Below are 18452 nucleotides of genomic sequence, written 5' to 3' on the forward strand. Positions count from 1 at the left end.
TATGCATTGCACTGCTGCCACATGATTGGCTGATTAGAGAATCACATGAATAAGTGTGTGTGTGTGTGTGTGTGTGTGTGTGTGTGTGTGTGTGTGTGTGTATGTGTGTGTGTGTGTGTATATATATACACACACACACACACACACACACAGTGCATCCGGAAAGTATTCACAGCGCTTCACTTTTTCCACATTTTGTTATGTTACAGCCTTATTCCAAAATGGATTAAATTCATTATTTTCCTCAAAATTCTACAAACAATACCCCATAATGACAACGTGAAAAAAGTTTGTTTGAAATCTTTGCAAATTTATTAAAAATAAAAACTGAAAAAAATCACATGTACATAAGTATTCACAGCCTTTGCTCAATACTTTGTTGAAGCACCTTTGGCACCAATTACAGCCTCATGTCTTTTTGAGTATGATGCTACAAGCTTGGCACACCTATTTTTGGGCAGTTTCTCCCATTCTTCTTTGCAGGACCTCTCAAGCTCCATCAGGTTGGATGGGGAGCATCGTGCACAGCCATTTTCAGATCTCTCCAGAGATGTTCAGTCGGGTTCAAGTCTGGGCTCTGGCTGGGCCACTCAAGGACATTCACAGAGTTGTCCCATAGCCACTCCTTTGTTATCTTGGCTCTGAGCTTAGGGTCGTTGTCCTGTTGGAAGATGAACCTTCGCCCCAGTCTGAGGTCCAGAGCGCTCTGGAGCAGGTTTTCATCAAGGATGTCTCTGTACATTGCTGCATTCATCTTTCCCTCAATCCTGACTAGTCTCCCAGTTCCTGCTGCTGAAAAGCATCCCCACAGCATGATGCTGCCACCTCCATGCTTCACTGTAGGGATGGTATTGGCCAGGTGATGAGCGGTGCCTGGTTTCCTCCAGATATGACGCTTGCCATTCAGGCCAAAGAGTTCAATCTTTGTTTCATCAGACCAGAGAATTTTGTTTCTCATGGTCTGAGAGTCCTTCAGGTGCCTTTTGGCAAACTCCAGGCGGGCTGTCATGTGCCTTTTACTAAGGAGTGGCTTCCATCTGGTCACTCTACCATACAGGCCTGATTGGTGGAGTGCTGCAGAGATGGTTGTTCTTCTGGAAGGTTCTCCTCTCTTCACAGAGAAATGCTGGAGCTCTGTCAGAGTGACCATCAGGTTCTTGGTCACCTCCCTGACTAAGGCCCTTCTCCCCCGATCGCTCAGTTTGGCCAGGCGGCCAGCTCTAGGAAGAGTCCTGGTGGTTCCAAATTTCTTCCATTTACAGATGATGGAGGCCACTGTGCTCATTGGGACCTTCAGTGCTGCAGAAATTTTTCTGTACCCTTCCCCAGATCTGTGCCTCGATACAATCCTGTCTTGGAGGTCTACAGACAATTCCTTGGACTTCATGGCTTGGTTTGTGCTCTGATATGCACTGTTAACTGTGGGACCTTATATAGACAGGTGTGTGCCTTTCCAAATCATGTCCAATCAACTGAATTTACCACAGGTGGACTCCAATCAAGTTGTAGAAACATCTCAAGGATGATCAGTGGAAACAGAATGCACCTGAACTCAATTTTGAGTGTCATGGCAAAGGCTGTGAATACTTATGTACATGTGATTTTGTTTTCGTTTTTTTATTTTTAATAAATTTGCAAAGATTTAAAACAAACTTCTTTCACATTGTCATTATGGGGTATTGTTTGTAGAATTTTGAGGAAAGTAATGAATTTAATCCATTTTGGAATAAGGCTGTAACATAACAAAATGTGGAAAAAGTGAAGCGCTGTGAATACTTTGCGGATGCACTGTGTGGGTATATATATATATATATATATATATATATATATATATATATATATATACACACAGTTGTGCTCAAAAGTTTGCATACCCTGGCAGAAATTGTGAAATATTGCCATTGATTTTGAAAATATGACTGATCATGCAAAAAAACTTTTATTTAAGGATAGTGATCATATGAAGCCATTTATTATCACATAGTTGTTTGGCTCCTTTTTCATAACGATAACAGAAATCACCCAAATGGCCCTGATCAAAAGTTTACATACCCTTGAATGTTTGACCTTGTTACAGACACACAAGGTGACACACACACAGGTTTATATGTCAATTAAAGTTTAATTTCCCACACCTGTGGCTTTTAAAATTGCAATTAGTGTCTGTGTATAAATAGTCAATGAGTTTGTTAGCTCTCACGTGGATGCACAGAGCAGGCTAGATACTGAGCCATGGGGAGCAGAAAAGAACTGTCAAAAGACCTGCGTAACAAGGTAATGGAACATTATAAAGATGGAAAAGGATATAAAAAGATACCTAAAGCCTTGAAAATGCCAGTCAGTACTGTTCAATCACTTATTAAAATGTGGAAAATTTGGGGATCTCTTGATACCAAACAAAGGTCAGGTAGACCAAGAAAGATTTCAGCCACAACTGCCAGAATAATTGTTCGGGATACAAAGAAAAACTCACAGGTAACCTTAGGAGAAATACAGGCTGCTTTGGAAAAAGACGGTTTGGTTGTTTCAAGGAGCACAACACGACTATACTTGAACAGAAATGAGCTGCATGGTCGAGTTGCCAGAAAGAAGCCTTTATTGCCCCAATGCCACAAAAAAGCCCGGTTACAATATGCCCGACAACACCTTGACACGCCTCACAGCTTCTGGCACACTGTAATTTGGAGTGACGAGACCAAAATAGAGCTTTATGGTCACAACCATAAGCGCTATGTTTGGAGAGGGGTCAACAAGGCCTATAGTGAAAAGAATACCATCCCCACTGTGAAGCATGGTGGTGGCTCACTGATGTTTTGGGGGCGTGTGAGCTCTAAAGGCACAGGGAATCTTGTGAAAACTGATGGCAAGATGAATGCAGCATGTTATCAGAAAATACTGGCAGACAATTTGCATTCTTCTGCACGAAAGCTGTGCATGGGACGCTCTTGGACTTTCCAGCATGACAATGATCCTAAGCACAAGGCCAAGTTGACCCTCCAGTGGTTACAGCAGAAAAAGGTGAAGGTTCTGGAGTGGCCATCACAGTCTCTTGACCTTAATATCATCGAGCCACTCTGGGGAGATCTCAAACGTGCGGTTCATGCATGATGACCAAAGACTTTGCATGACCTGGAGGCATTTTGCCAAGACGAATGAGCAGCTATACCACCTGCAAGAAATTGGGGCCTCATAGACAACTATTACAAAAGACTGCACTCTGTCATTGATGCTAAAGGGGGCAATACACAGTTTTAAGAACTAAGGGTATGCAGACTTTTGAACAGGAGTCATTTAATTTTTTTCTTTGTTGCCATGTTCTGTTTTATGATTGTGCCATTCTGTTATAACCTACAGTTGAATATGAATCCCACAAGAAATAAATGTGTTTTGCCTGCTCACTCATGTTTTCTTTAAAAATGGTACATATATTACCAATTCTCCAAGGGTATGTAAACTTTTGAGCACAATATATATATATATATATATATATATATATATATATATATATGCAATGAGATCAATGAGATCTCATTGCAATGAGATCGCCTGTTGATGATGCTGTAGTCTGTTAGTCAGCTTTCTGAAGATAAAGTCATTTTGGTGAAATGCATCCTATTTTCTCAGTGGAAAAATAGCCGTTCAAGCGGGGTATTCCTCTCTATTTCATGGTAGCCGGTGTGCAAGAGTCATTCACTATAGAAACCGCAATCTCCTCCATCGTTTTGTCCTCTCCAATGTGGAAAGTCCGGTAAGAGGTACGTGCCTTGAGTTTGTGTAATTAATCAGTCTGTTGTGTCTCTCAGCTTTGATGAGCCTTAATGCTGAAGTTGTTAGTTTAAAGCCATTTAAAGCGGTTTCCTATCTTTAGTAGTGTAGTAGTAATACAAGTGATCACGGAGTGCTATTGAATATAAACACTGAGTGACGCTGACTCACTACACGTCACCAACTAGCTCATATTTCACACAAAAATTTTATTTTGCCTCCACCTGCTGGCTAAAATATGTTATGTCAAAAAAGTTTAGAATGGCACGAACACAAGCAGAGTGATACACACAGTGAAGCGTCCGAGTGTTGATGGTGTGAGACCATCTGTACTCATGGAACATCTCTCTTTCAATCAGATTCGAGGACTGGAACTAACTGTTGTATATTGAATATCATATTTCATTGTTGTAATTGCAGTGTGTTAATTAGAATATAGTTTAGAAATGGAGAACATTTTAGAAATGGAGAACTATGAAACTACCATGGTATTGAGAGCAACAAGCAAAATATCAGTTTAATAATCAATATCTGTTCATGTAGATTGAGTTGACAACAGTATGAACTGCATTAGAGTTCACGTGAACCAAATACCAGACAACTCAAATCGTGTGCGTTTTCTTTTCTAATCCAATGAACCAAACTTTACGGTCAGTTCACACACAAACTTCTAGTGTGAAAGCAACATGAGATTCCTGGAACACCAAGATTGATGACATTATGGGAAACAAGCTGTTAGGTTAAGGATGCCATTGGCTGGGGCCCTCGTAACTGCACGACTGAGATGTTAGGCAGGCTTATGTGTGTAATATAAAAACCATGGTCCAGAGTTCTGGTGCATAGTGTTGGTTGGCCCACTGAGGTGCCATAAATAGCTGCCATCAATATCTTCTTCTCAACCTCCTCACGTTCCCAATCCACTCAGGATGGCTCCTCTAATGGCATTAAATTTTCAAAAGAGCTGAGTCCACTGCGCCTCTCCGTGCCCGCATCCGCCCAACAGGAGAGAAGAAGAGAGAACTATAGAGTGAGAAGAAAGATTCACAAAGAAAGAAGGGAAGATAGAGGTGGTAAAAGACAGTTAGATACTGAATATGCAAGTTTTTAAAAATGGAGATGAATGATATGGTGAGAGATGGGGGACATGTAGATGTGGCTGGTGTCCATATAGACTAATTCTCTGCTCTGTTGTGAATAATGCATTAGCACTTTAATCATCTTTCAAGGCACCTGCTGTGCCACGCAGCTGTCAGGGTGGTCCGAACAGTGCCCATCGTGGCCCCTCCATCCGTGCCCTCTGTCCTGACCTGGGATGTTTAGCTGTGTCAGGCATATGCGGCCATCACCAGAGATCCTGACCCTCGCCTCTCTCTACAGCTTGTCTTAGTCTAATCGATTACTCCTGAGCACATGCGATAATGGGACACACACACTACCCGCACACTCTGTTACACACGTTCGGCTCGTCTCCTGCCCACCGACCTCGATGACCTTTTAGACTTCTGAGAGAAGTTAGTTTGCTGCCATCTTTGACTTCAAAGTGGTCACTGAAGTTGACTTATTCTGTTACTAAGCAGAATTAATGCTATCAAAGACATAATACTTTCAAGTCATCTTTCTACTTAGTTTCTCTAGCTACACCAGCCTCTAACAGCATAACTGGTAACCAAAATACTGTGCATTGTGTTTTGAATGCTGGTCCCCAACAGGAATGCTGGTGTGCTGGTGCTCCAACAAGACATTTTTAAAGTAAACAGCAGGACATCCTTGGTTAACCAGTATCACCACAAAAACCATACTTGTCGACCAGCATCACCAGCTAAGTTTTGCTGGTGATCAACATAGTAATGCTGGCCCACCAACTATACCAGCACTAACCAGCATAAACCAGTGTAGAGCAGCATTGAATTTTCATGCTGGTTAAGATGGTCTTTACAGCAAGGACCTTTTTATTTTGGATGTACAGTCTGATTAGTTTTGGTGCCAAAGGTTTTTTTTTTTTCATGTACCTTGTTTCTGTGTATTCTTGTTGTAGGAAAGAGACTGCAGGAGTGGATCTGTGTGGTTTTATGCCTCTCACTCTTCGTTTTAAACTTCTACTTACTTCTCCTCAACTTTTCTACAGTGCACATCTACAAAATCATCTTTGGCATTGGTAAGTCTTTGGATTTGTATGGCTTTCTGTACATGTCTTTCCTTTGTTTTCTACAAAAGTTCTACTGTCATCATCAGAAGCGTAGCAAACCTTATTACAGTAAATGAGGGGTAATGTCTCCCTCACTCCCCCACCTCCCTTTTTAGGAAATTGTACATTATAATTAAAAAAATTGTAGCAACTGAATAAAACGAGTAAGACAGTATTTACAGTACATGACAGTGGATATATGATTGATTAAAACGGCAGTAAAATGTTACGCTATCTTATTAATCTTCATGATCCAAGCTGATAAGATTTACTGTATATGTTTCCCCCACTTTCATTTGCATTTCATCACCTCTGATTATCACTACAGAAACCTATCTGTTGTAGTGCAAGTCTGTGATGGTCTCATGGTCACCTTTATCTCAGTACTGATGTTATTTAATACTGGTCTCTCATTCTCTCTCCATATTTCTCTCAGTGACTGGTATCGTGACAGCAGACTTTGCCTCTGGGATGGTACATTGGGGGGCTGATACATGGGGCTCAGTGGACATCCCAGTAATCGGGAAGGTAAGGAAATAATGGGCCAAGGCCTGTACATAGATCTGTGTACTGCTGGCTTTCTAAGAGACCTGGGCTGTCTGGCACTGATGCTTAATGGGATTTACCCAAGTAGGATGTGTTCCTGGATCAGATTTTAGGGTTAAGGTAGAGCTGGGGTTAGGGGCAGGGTTAGGGTTAGGGCTAGGGATGGGCATTTTTGAGTAATTTTGTAGTAGAGTATTCTAACCCACAAAAAAAAAAAACAAGTACCCATATCTTGTAAATTAAAACGCATGTTAAAAATAACACGTATGACATGTACATGAATGTTATATTTTGTTTTATTCACAAACATTACCAAGAACGGTTTCAAAATAAGATAACTTAAACAAAATTTGCTTTTCTTTTGGGAAAAAATTAAATGAACAATATGCAATAATAAATATTGAAAAAAATAAAATTTCTCAAAATAACAGTAAAAAAAACATTTGAACTCATCTGGAGCTTACATAGAAACCAATACTGATGGCATGAGGGCAATGCACATACATAAACTCTACATAAAGTCTATCAAATTTTTATCATTTCACATGTTATTATTCAGAAAAACAAGTGGTGAAAGTTTGCTTTTTATAAAATGCGCTCTGCCTGTGTGTAAGGGGGTTCAGTGGAAAGGAGGAGGTGAGAACCGGCTTAATAATATAAATAATAATTTAATGAACAACTTAAACACAACACACAACCAAAAACACACAGTACATCTGTCTGTAATTCTCTCTATCTCTCGAGCTGTCGTCCCCGGCCGCCTTTATCCCTCGCGCGCCCCATCAGGCTGATTGGGGACTGGGTGTGTCTCATTCCAGCCCGGCCCCGCCCTCCTCGGCTCTACACTGTGTTAAAAGATTTCACACACATACTGGTCTGATAAGCTTTTGAGTTTGCTTTGCATTTTTTCCACCATAAAAGCAGGTCCTCGTCTGTTGGTTTGCATGACTCCAACAAGAACCGAATACAAATAGTTGAATTCAATAGTATTGCCTTGAAATTTAACTTGGCTTTGCATTAGTAGCACAGACGCTATGATATTTTTCTCTCCTCCAACACCTCAACAACACATAGCCACGTCGCCCCTCATTGGACTCCATTTTAACTGCAAGTTTTGGTGAGAACCAACCAAAAACACTGATGTGCTCAACACAAAACACTACTATGAATATCCCATCAGTAGGTTTATGCCTTTTGCATTGTCAGTGTTACACTGTAGCTGTTGTAAAAGATTGTTACAGTAATGTATACTACCTCAAATATACATAAATAAACACACACAAATGCAATACAGTAACAACACCATTGTCATTAATTTCCAAAATACAGTATTTTTGAACACTTGTGTTTGGTATGTAACACTTTCCATACCCAAAAGGAGAAAACCAGGAAAAACATTCAGTAAGTTAAAGGGTATTCTGTACAAAAATAAAAAATGAAAGTGGCTCATTCTTTCAAAACTCTAAACACAAAAAGATAAAAACACATGCAAAATGTAAGAAAAAAGAAATTAGGCTGCATCTTGCCTCCTATTTTGGTCTGGCCACACCTCATCTACATCACAAGCGATGTTCTCCCTGGCTAAACAACGGGGAAAGAATCTTCTGGAGTGACGGATCCAGCCGCTGAAAGTCGCCACATCAACTTCACCACATGCATCCTCCATAGCCCGGAGTAGAGGCATGTGTGCGAGGGGATGGTGGTCATACACCTTCCATCGCCATGCCGAAAAAAACTCTTCAGTTGTGTTTAGGAATGGGGAATATGGTGGGAGGTATAGAACAATAAATTGTGGGTGGTCAATGAACCAGTTGTGGACCAGAGCAGCCCGGTGGAAACTCACATTGTCCCAGATGACAACATACCTGGGCTGCTCTGGTCCACCCCTCTGCTTGGCTGGAATGAGGATGCCATGTATCCTGTTGTTTGCCACCACCATGTTCACAATAGCGGTCTCCTGTTCTGGTGTGAACAGCCAGTGTCTTCCACCATGGCCTGGCCATCTCTCAGATCTGCAGAAGATCCACAAATATGATATTATTGGTTACAGTAAGCTAAAATAATCTATGTTCTTTCAGTATGAAAATACATTACTGTTAAATTGGCCAACAATCACTGAGTAACATAGGCCTACTGATATGTCGGACTGCAGTATACCACAGTATACATACATAACTCATCACGGACACAGAACAACAATACCTGGACTCAGTTATTATTATTCTTGGGGATTTTAACAAAGCAAACCTCATACGTGAACTGCCCAAATACAAACAGCACATCACATGCCCCACCAGAGACAGGAACGTACTGGATCATTGCTACACAGCAATAAAGGATGCATATCGCTCTGTCCCTAGAGCAGCTTTGGGACTCTCTGATCACTGTCTGGTTCATCTTCTTCCAACCTTCAGGCAGAAATTAAAATCAACCAAGCCAGTAGTAAGGACTGTAAAGAGATGGACCAATGAAGCAGAGCAGGAACTACAAGCCTGCTTCGATTGCACGGATTGGAGTGTTTTTGAGGCTGCAGCCACAGACTTGGACGAGTTCACAAATACTGTTACATCTTATATCAGTTTCTGTGAGGATATATGCATTCCTACTAGGACTTATTTAAAGTTCAACAACGACAAACCATGGTTTACAGCAGAGCTCAGGCAGCTTCGTCAGGCCAAAGAGGATGCTTACTGGGGTGGGGATAAAGTCTTGTACAATCAGGCCAGGAACACATTGAACAGGGAAATCAGAGTGGCTAAAAGGAGATACTCTGAGAAGCTGAAAAACAAGTTTTCAGCTAACGACCCTGCATCAGTGTGGAGTGGCATGAAACAACTCACAAATTACAGGATTCCTACCCCCAACCCTGTAGGGAACCAACAACTGGCTGATGACCTGAATGTGTTCTACTGCAGATTTGAAAGGCCCAATCTCACCCCACACCCACTTTGACCTTCACTTCACACAAACCCCAACACCTCCTGTAACCCCCTCCTCCCCCCTCTTGCTACTCAACCTGCACTTAAGATCTGTGAAGATGATGTGAGCCACGTCTTTTGGAAACAAAAGACAAGGAAGGCTTCAGGCCCAGATTGCGTCTCACCAGCGTGTCTTCAATCCTGTGCTAACCAGCTGGCCCCCATCTTCACACAGATCTTCAATATATCACTGGAGCAGTGTGAAGTCCCATGCTGCTTCAGTCGCTCAGTCATTATTCCTGTCCCAAAGAAACCAAAAATCACAGGACTTAATGACTACAGACCTGTCGCCCTGACGTCTGTGGTCATGAACTCATTTGAGAGACTGGTGTTGGCCCACCTGAAGAACATCACTGGACCCTTTCTAGATCCCCTTCAATTTGCTTATCGAGCAAACAGGTCTGTGGATGATGCAGTCAACATAGGATTGCATCATATCCTGCAACATCTGGACAGACCAGGGACATATGCAAGGATCCTTTTTGTGGACTTCAGTTTGGCTTTCAACACCATCATCCCAGCTATACTCCAGAATAAATTACACCAACTCTCTGTTCCCATGTCTATCTGTCAGTGGATTACCAGCTTTCTGACAGACAGGCAGCAGCTTGTGAGACAGGGGAAACTCACTTCTAGCACCTATACAATCAGCACTGGTGCCCCCCAGGGATGTGTGCTCTCCCCACTACTCTTCTCCCTCTACACCAATGACTGCATCACCAAGGACCACTCTGTCAAGCTCCTGAAGTTTGCAGATGACACCACTGTCATCGGCCTCATCTGAGATGATAATGAGTCTGCATACAGAATGGAGGTTGAACAGTTGGCTGTCTGGTGCAGTCAAAACAACCTTGAGCTGAACTTGCTCAAAACGGTGGAGATCATTGTGGACTTTAGGAGAAACACCCCAACACTGACCCCCCTCACCATTCTAAACAGCACTGTGGCAGCAGTGGAGTCATTCAGGTTCCTGGGCACTACCATCTCACAGGACCTGAAGTGGGAGACCCACATTGACTCCATTGTGAAAAAGGCCCAGCAGAGGTTGTACTTCCTTCGCCAGCTGAGGAAATTCAAACTGCCACAGGCGCTGCTGATACAGTTTTACTCAGCAGTCATTGAGTCTGTCTTCTGCACTTCAATAACTGTCTGGTTTGGTTCAGCTAAAAAATCAGACATCAGAAGACTACAAAGGACAGTTCGGACTGCTGAGAGGATTATTAGTTGCCCCCTGCCCCCCCTTCAAGAGCTATACACTTCCAGAGTGAGGAAAAAGGCTGGAAAAATCACTCTGGACCCCACTCACCCTGCCCACTACCTTTTTGAACTGTTGCCTTCTGGCCGACGCTTCAGATCTCTGAGCACCAGAACCGTCAGGGACAGGAACAGTTTTTTTTCCCCACAGGCTATCCATCTCATGAACAGTTAAATTGCCCCATTGAGCAATAACTATGTGCAATACACAGTTTAGTCTTTTTTGTATTTATCTAACACATCCAACCTCTTCTGCCATTTCATTCCTCTGGGAAAAAAAAATAATAAATTATTTTTGTTTTTTGCACTGTACATAACAGATTTGTATTTGCACTGTACTTAACAGATTGTATTAGATTTTCACTACCCAAGTGTATGTGTGTATGAATGTATGTGGGTGTCTGTACGTATGTGTATAATTAGTTTTATTTTTTATTATTATCTATGTCTTGCTGCTGTTTTTGTATTGCTTTTGTTTTGTTGTACACTGGAAGCTCCTGTCACCAAGACAAATTCCTTAAATGTGTAAGCATACTTGGCAATAAAGCTGATTCTGATTCTGATTCTGATAAAGAGCATAGTGTAGATGGTAGATAACTTACCGGTTCTCATTTCTGAATGTATTGATGGTAGATGCAACCATGTAGCGGCTCAGGTTGGGCTGGACTCTCTGCCCAGCCTCACTCATACTCAATCCATGGTTGAGCACATGGTCAACCAATGTGGCGCTGATCTCATCTGAGACAACTGTCCTTCCTCGTCCTCCTCTTCCTCATCTTACTCTCACACCTGCACCTCTAGCTCTTGCTTCACCATTGACTTCCATTTTCCTCCAAAATAGGAGAGCTCATCTGTGGCCTTTTATAGTGCTAAAACTGATTTCTAAGTGAATAATTCAGCAACTAGTGTTTACACCTGTGAAGAGTGGGTGTTGCTAGTTGGTGTATAGAGCCTGATATTGTGATTTGCGTTGCTTTCCAAAGGGACTAAAGAGATTTTAATTTTGAATGTTGTGCCTAATGTAGAGAACTGTGTGTAGTGTGATATAGAATTGAAAACTGAGTGTAAAGCAGGAATTGTGCTTGCAATTTCGCAGACTTGGTTTAGGGATTTGGTACATGAGTAACAGGTTTTAGTGATTTGTGTTTCAAGTTCCAATTTTAGTGTGTAAACAATTGGGAAAAACTGTAACATGGAAAACAGTGTAATTCAGTGCTGCTCACGGCAGGGAAATGTGGAAAGGAATATGAATTTGCAACATTTGAGTAGTATTTTTAATTAAGTAGCTGGTGCAGAACAAGTTCTCTATTATTTGATTACTCGTGCACATCCCTAGTTAGGGCTATGATTGTTTGCGAAGAATGTTGTTCCAGGAAAAACAAAGCATTTTCTACTTGGTTAAATAACATTGTGCCAACAAAATTATTTTGTTTCCTGGCACTGCAAGCTTGAACATCACTTGTGCATCATACACTTCTAGATTTCCTCTATAGTCGGGTAAAAATATAATTTTTGATATACTCGGACTAGATGGAATCATAGTTGGAGGGGTAAGGAATCAGCATATGTACCCATCATATACTAAACGATTTTCTGTGAAATCTGTCTACTCAGACTAGCCCAAAATCTGCAGACTGGAGCCGATGAGCACCAACTGCAAAGTGGCACTGAACCTGTGTTAAAATCGTGTAGTGCAGTGGTTCTCAACCAGGGGGCCTCAACAAACTTCCAAGGGGGCCACAGTATAACTAAAAAATATTTAAAATAAGTTATTAAAATAATATACAGGTGCATCTCAATAAATTAGAATGTCATGGAAAAGTTCATTTATTTCAGTAATTCAACTCAAATTGTGAAACTTGTGTATTAAATAAATTCAGTGCACACAGACTGAAGTAGTTTAAGTCTTTGGTTCTTTTAATTGTGATGATTTTGGCTCACATTTAACAAAAACCCACCAATTCACTATCTCAAAAAATTAGAATACATCATAAGACCAATAAAAGAAACATTTTTAGTGAATTGTTGGCCTTCTGGAAAGTATGTTCATTTACTGTATATGTACTCAATACTTGGTAGGGGCTCCTTTCGCTTTAATTACTGCCTCAATTCGGCGTGGCATGGAGGTGATCAGTTTGTGGCACTGCTGAGGTGGTACGGAAGCCCAGGTTTCTTTGACAGTGGCCTTTAGCTCATCTGCATTTTTTGGTCTCTTGTTTCTCATTTTCCTCTTGACAATACCCCATAGATTCTCTGTGGGGTTCAGGTCTGGTGAGTTTACTGGCCAGTCAAGCACACCAACACCATGGTCATTTAACCAACTTTTGGTGCTTTTGGCAATGTGGGCATGTGCCAAATCCTGCTGGAAAATGAAATCAGCATCTTTAAAAAGCTGGTCAGCAGAAGGAAGCATGAAGTGCTCCAAAATTTCTTGGTAAACGGGTGCAGTGACTTTGGTTTTCAAAAAACACAATGGACCAACACCAGCAGATGACATTGCACCCCAAATCATCACAGACTGTGGAAACTTAACACTGGACTTCAAGCAACTTGGGTTATGAGCTTCTCCACCCTTCCTCCAGACTCTAGGACCTTGGTTTCCAAATGAAATACAAAACTTGCTCTCATCTGAAAAGAGGACTTTGGAACACTGGGCAACAGTCCAGTTCTTCTTCTCCTTAGCCCAGGTAAGACGCCTCTGACGTTGTCTGTGGTTCAGGAGTGGCTTAACAAGAGGAATACGACAACTGTAGCCAAATTCCTTGACACGTCTGTGTGTGGTGACTCTCGATGCCTTGACCCCAGCCTCAGTCCATTCCTTGTGAAGTTCACCCAAATTCTTGAATCGATTTTGCTTGACAATCCTCATAAGGCTGCGGTTCTCTCGGTTGGTTGTGTATCTTTTTCTTCCACACTTTTCCCTTCCACTTAACTTTCTGTTAACATGCTTGGATACAGCACTCTGTGAACAGCCAGCTTCTTTGGCAATGAATGTTTGTGGCTTACCCTCCTTGTGAAGGGTGTCAATGATTGTCTTCTGGACAACTGTCAGATCAGCAGATTGTGTAGCCTAGTGAACCAAACTGAGAGACCATTTTGAAGGCTCAGGAAACCTTTGCAGGTGTTTTGAGTTGATTAGCTGATTGGCATGTCACCATATTCTAATTTTTTGAGATAGTGAATTGGTGGGTTTTTGTAAAATGTGAGCCAAAATCATCACAATTAAAAGAACCAAAGACTTAAACTACTTCAGTCTGTGTGCACTGAATTTATTTAATACACAAGTTTCACAATTTGAGTTGAATTACTGAAATAAATGAACTTTTCCACGACATTCTAATTTATTGAGATGCACCTGTAACTTTATTAAAATTCTATGAAAAATCAAGATGCAGGCCTACAACACATAAACTGACAGATCCTGGGGGGCTCATCATATGTTGTCTTTAACAATAGGGGGTGTTGGAGTCAAAAAGGTTGAGAACCACTGGTGTAGTGTATTCCAGCCTTTAGCATTCATTATACAAAATATTTGACCACAGAATGCAGCAGTTGACCAGTCAGTATAAGGACCCCAAAAAGCCCTGTATTAATATTTTTTATTTGAGATGTACTCAGATTTTTTCTGTGTGTTACATTTACATCAGCAATGGGCCTTTGGTCTAGATTAGCTTTATATATTTTAACCAGTAATTCAGATGTATGTATGACATAACCGTCCCATACTACCCTGCCTTATGAATGTGATTTACTGCAGGTATGTGGGCACGTCCAGTTATAATTGCACTATATCTCGGGAGATAAGCCCACATCTCAGGCACACATGCTTGACTCTACATCAATGTCCACAATGCACCCACACACATGCACTCTCTCATGCACAGTGTGGCCTCTAAGCATAGTTTCTTGTTTGATTTTAACAAATTGCCCTGTTTAATTTTCATATCAGCTTTTGCTCTATTGGCCTGTTGTGGTTTACCAGGCTCTAAAACGGAGAGAGTGTAAAATGCCATCTCCACTCCAGGGAATTTCACCCTTCTTGCTTTCCTGGAGCGCCACATCTAACCCCTCCCTCCTCACCCCCCCACTCTCAACCCCAAAGGGTGCAGGGAATACCCTGGAGGGTTACATTAATGCATAGTATGGTCGCACTCTCCTTGCCCTATCAGAGAAAAGGTCACCCCCTCACTGTCCAATTAAAAAGCAGCCGACACTTGCTCTTTGTGTTGGACAAGTAGGAGCCATGAATCTGGAAGCGTTTATGTGTTTTTATGCTGACAGGGGTCATTGTGGTATTATGTGGAAGGGGACCATAGACTGGCAGTGGACAAATGGCTAACCTAAGCTAAATCTGGTCCCCTGTGCCAATTATCACTTCTGAAAATCTGGATTGTTAAAAACTATTACAGAGAAAAACTATGACAAGTATACATGTGGTGCAATGTTCATGATACAATTGACAAAGTGTATGGCCATGACATTTTCACAGTTTGAGGCTTTTCCTTTGAGTAACACCAATCTTTCCTATTCTTCAGTTGTTAATTAGTTCAGTAGTTTACCACTACGAGTCTTCCTAGTAGAACTAACACTTAAAGGGATAGTTCACCCAAAACTGAGAATTATGCAGGGTTCCCACAGTCTTGAAACATCTGGAAATATCAGGGAATTTTAGAATTGTGCATTCCAGGCCTGGAAATTCATGGAAAATTAGCTAAGTCTTAAAAGTCATGGAAATGTCGATAGTGAACATACATTTTTCTAGTTATGCTCTGCTCTAAAATATTTCATCACATAAAGTTTGCTCTTGGTAAGAGCTTGTGTAGAGTAGAACTTGCTCCCAAGCCAAAGTGATGTCCGATTTGTGAGTGAATCATTCTTTTGAGTATGTTCTTTTCAGTTAGTAGGTTAAAATGGTTTACAATTTACTCTGAATGATTCATTAGCGAATCAGTCTGAATCAAAATGATTAAATTTTTTCCAGAAATCACAAATAACTGGAAAAGTCATGGAATTTTATTGGTCAATAAATATAAATTCCCTGATATTGCCATTATTTACTCTCTACCATGAGGATGACAAATGCCAAGTTTTTCTGTAAATAATGACTTAAATTTGGGTCTGTTCCTCACACAAAGCTTTTGTATGGCTTCAGAAGACTTGGAATAGAAAGCATGAGTCATGTGAATAATTTTATGATATATAGTGATTTTGCATCCTTTCTGAGTCTTGACATCTCCAGTCACTATTCATGGCCAATGCATGGAAGAAAATGATCAGAACATTTTCCAAATTTTCTCTTTTTGTGTTTTGCACAAAAAAGTTAGACATACAGGTTTGTAACAACATGAGAGTAAGTAAATGCTCACAGAATTCACATTTTTGGGTGAACTATCCCTTGAAGCTTCCATTTTTCTGGCCATTGAGTGATGTACAAAGATGACATCCTGCTTCATAAAAGGGAGCCATGTTTACATTCTGGTCATTAATGCCCTGAGTTGTCCTACATGACCATGACTCTGATGCTGTGAGCCTGCCATCTCTGGTTTCTATTGAGCAGGTCATTTGAATGGCCTGTCTGGCCCCTACTGTGGATCAGGCCGAGGGGCCCGAATTCTCTTGCTTTCATCAGCATCCGTCTGTGCTGTAAAATGGCTCAGCCACACCACCCTACCGTGAAGGGGTTTCCACCCAGCTTCGCAGCCACGCCGATCCTTCTGCTGTCGAGGATAATTAGGATCCGCCACCTGGGAGTGATCGAACTTCAAAAAAAGTGGGGGAATTTACAGACATCCAGAACACAGCGCTTTAAGACCCTTAACCAGCAGATTAAAGGCGGCACTTAGCGGACCGATATATATGGCTTTTTGTCCACATGTTCAAACAAGAAGCACCAACTTGAGGGAGAATCATTAATGACCGTGATTAAACAGGCACTTAAGAGCAAAGAGTGTGGGGAGCAGGAAGAAAGGCAAAAGAAATGAAATGGATCTCTCATGTGCGCTCTTGGTTAAGGGTGGGGGAGGACAGGCTACTGTCTTCGGCTGGGTTGCTAAGGCAATCCGAAGATGTGAGTCATGATTAGGCAGAAGGCGGGTAAGGGCAAGGCAGGCTGTTAAACGGTGTGGGATTAGCTGCGGAGAGGTGCAGGTTTGCCGCGGTGTGCTGGTGAGGCGACATGAACACTGTGTGCTGTCTGGGGCTTAGTGCTCTTTTAATCTCGCGCACAGAAAGCGAGAAAGGAAACGAGGAGAACAGGAGGGAGCATAATTGTTAAAATATCAACAGATAGTTTTCTCTGCTCCAGCAGAGTGTCGCCACGCGCTCTCAGATATAGGTGTGATTGAGTTCCACCCACAAACACACGATAATGACATTTTTCCCCCCGCACTCTGCCTTTGAAACACTATGGTAATGTGGCTCCAAACGATTCCTTCTTTTTATGTGGAAAATAAATTACCTCCATTCTTGTATTTTCCTTTGTGCTTATACAATCCTTTCTCTTACTCCCTTTCATTTTGCGACACCCGCATGGTCGCAGACGGGCGCCCGTCTCAAAGCAGCACTCCTGGGTGTGAGTGACAGGTGCTGCTGGGTTATGGTTTTTCATGATGCTGGATCTGAGCCATGGGGAAGTGCCGTTTAATGCCAGGTATCTCTCCGCTCCATAATGTGTAGCTCACGACGCAGCACCATCTTTCATTTAGGTCTTGAGTAATGCAAACCCGCCAATTTGCTTCTATCAGTCAACATCTAACTCCACACCATCCTGTATTGTGCCTCAGGATCAGTAGGAAACTCCATAATGTGTAGCTCGTGCCCCATCGCCATCATTCATTTAGGCCCTGGTTATGCTAACATGCCAATTTGCTTCTCTATCAGTCAACATCTAACTCACCACATCCTGTCTTATGGCTCAGGATCAGTAGGAAACTTAGAGCAGAAGATCCTTCTGGTTTCTATACTGATGGTTTTGGATAAATCCCCTTCCTCTTTCTTATTCTTCACTGTAAAATGCAAGACCTGTTTTACAGTAGTGCCCCTCACAGCCTGTACACTGTCTCTAAGCCTACATTCACACAGGCTGTGTTTGGGATTGACAACCGTATTTACTGATTTGCCTGTTCATACAATAGCTTAAAAGAGCGGATTGAATGCTCTCTTTATGAATGAGGGATCAAAGTCAAGCCCCCTTTTTGTTCTGGCGATAGCCATGAATAACATCTGTAACCATAGTGACAGTTAAGAATGTAAATATCAAAGATGGCAACTTCCATAAGACCGGAAAGTCTTTTCACAATTGACATGACGTTAATTTTTTATTTATTTTTTTATTGCTAAATTTTTAAACAAAGAAGCTAAAAGTATTTTTTAAAAATGTTTAAAATGATGTATATCACATGATATGAAGACTATTCATATCACCTGAACATTGCTCACTTTATCTTTATAATCCCCTGTAATTGGACACTCACGGAATAAATCGTTTGGTCATGGAATGCAATTGTCACTCTCATTTTAACCATACTGTGTCTCACATTAACTGTATTTATCATTGTAATACACCGGTACCTCTTAACTTGACCCTGCACTGTCTGATCAGAAGACGGACCCATTCATTGCCACAGGGTAATGGGTCTGAATCACAGTTCTAGACACCCCCGCCCGGTTTTCAATTGAACCTTAACCTCCCTTTTCCCTTCTCCCCACCAACTCTCTTAACCTCT

General features: G+C 41.6%; 1 protein-coding gene across 2 annotated transcripts in view; it reads left to right on the plus strand.

Moving 5' to 3' along the window:
- Positions 1–18452, plus strand: part of LOC127417413 (plasmanylethanolamine desaturase-like) — a 49933-nt gene that overhangs the window by 22954 nt on the left and 8527 nt on the right. For both annotated transcript variants that reach the window (XM_051657453.1, XM_051657454.1), the window contains 2 exons: positions 5801–5920; positions 6387–6478. In XM_051657453.1, coding sequence (XP_051513413.1) covers positions 5801–5920; positions 6387–6478 — 212 coding nt within the window. The remainder of the gene's footprint in view (positions 1–5800; positions 5921–6386; positions 6479–18452) is intronic.

Source organism: Myxocyprinus asiaticus, chromosome 26 (assembly GCF_019703515.2).
Source record: "Myxocyprinus asiaticus isolate MX2 ecotype Aquarium Trade chromosome 26, UBuf_Myxa_2, whole genome shotgun sequence".
NCBI lineage: Eukaryota > Metazoa > Chordata > Actinopteri > Cypriniformes > Catostomidae > Myxocyprinus > Myxocyprinus asiaticus.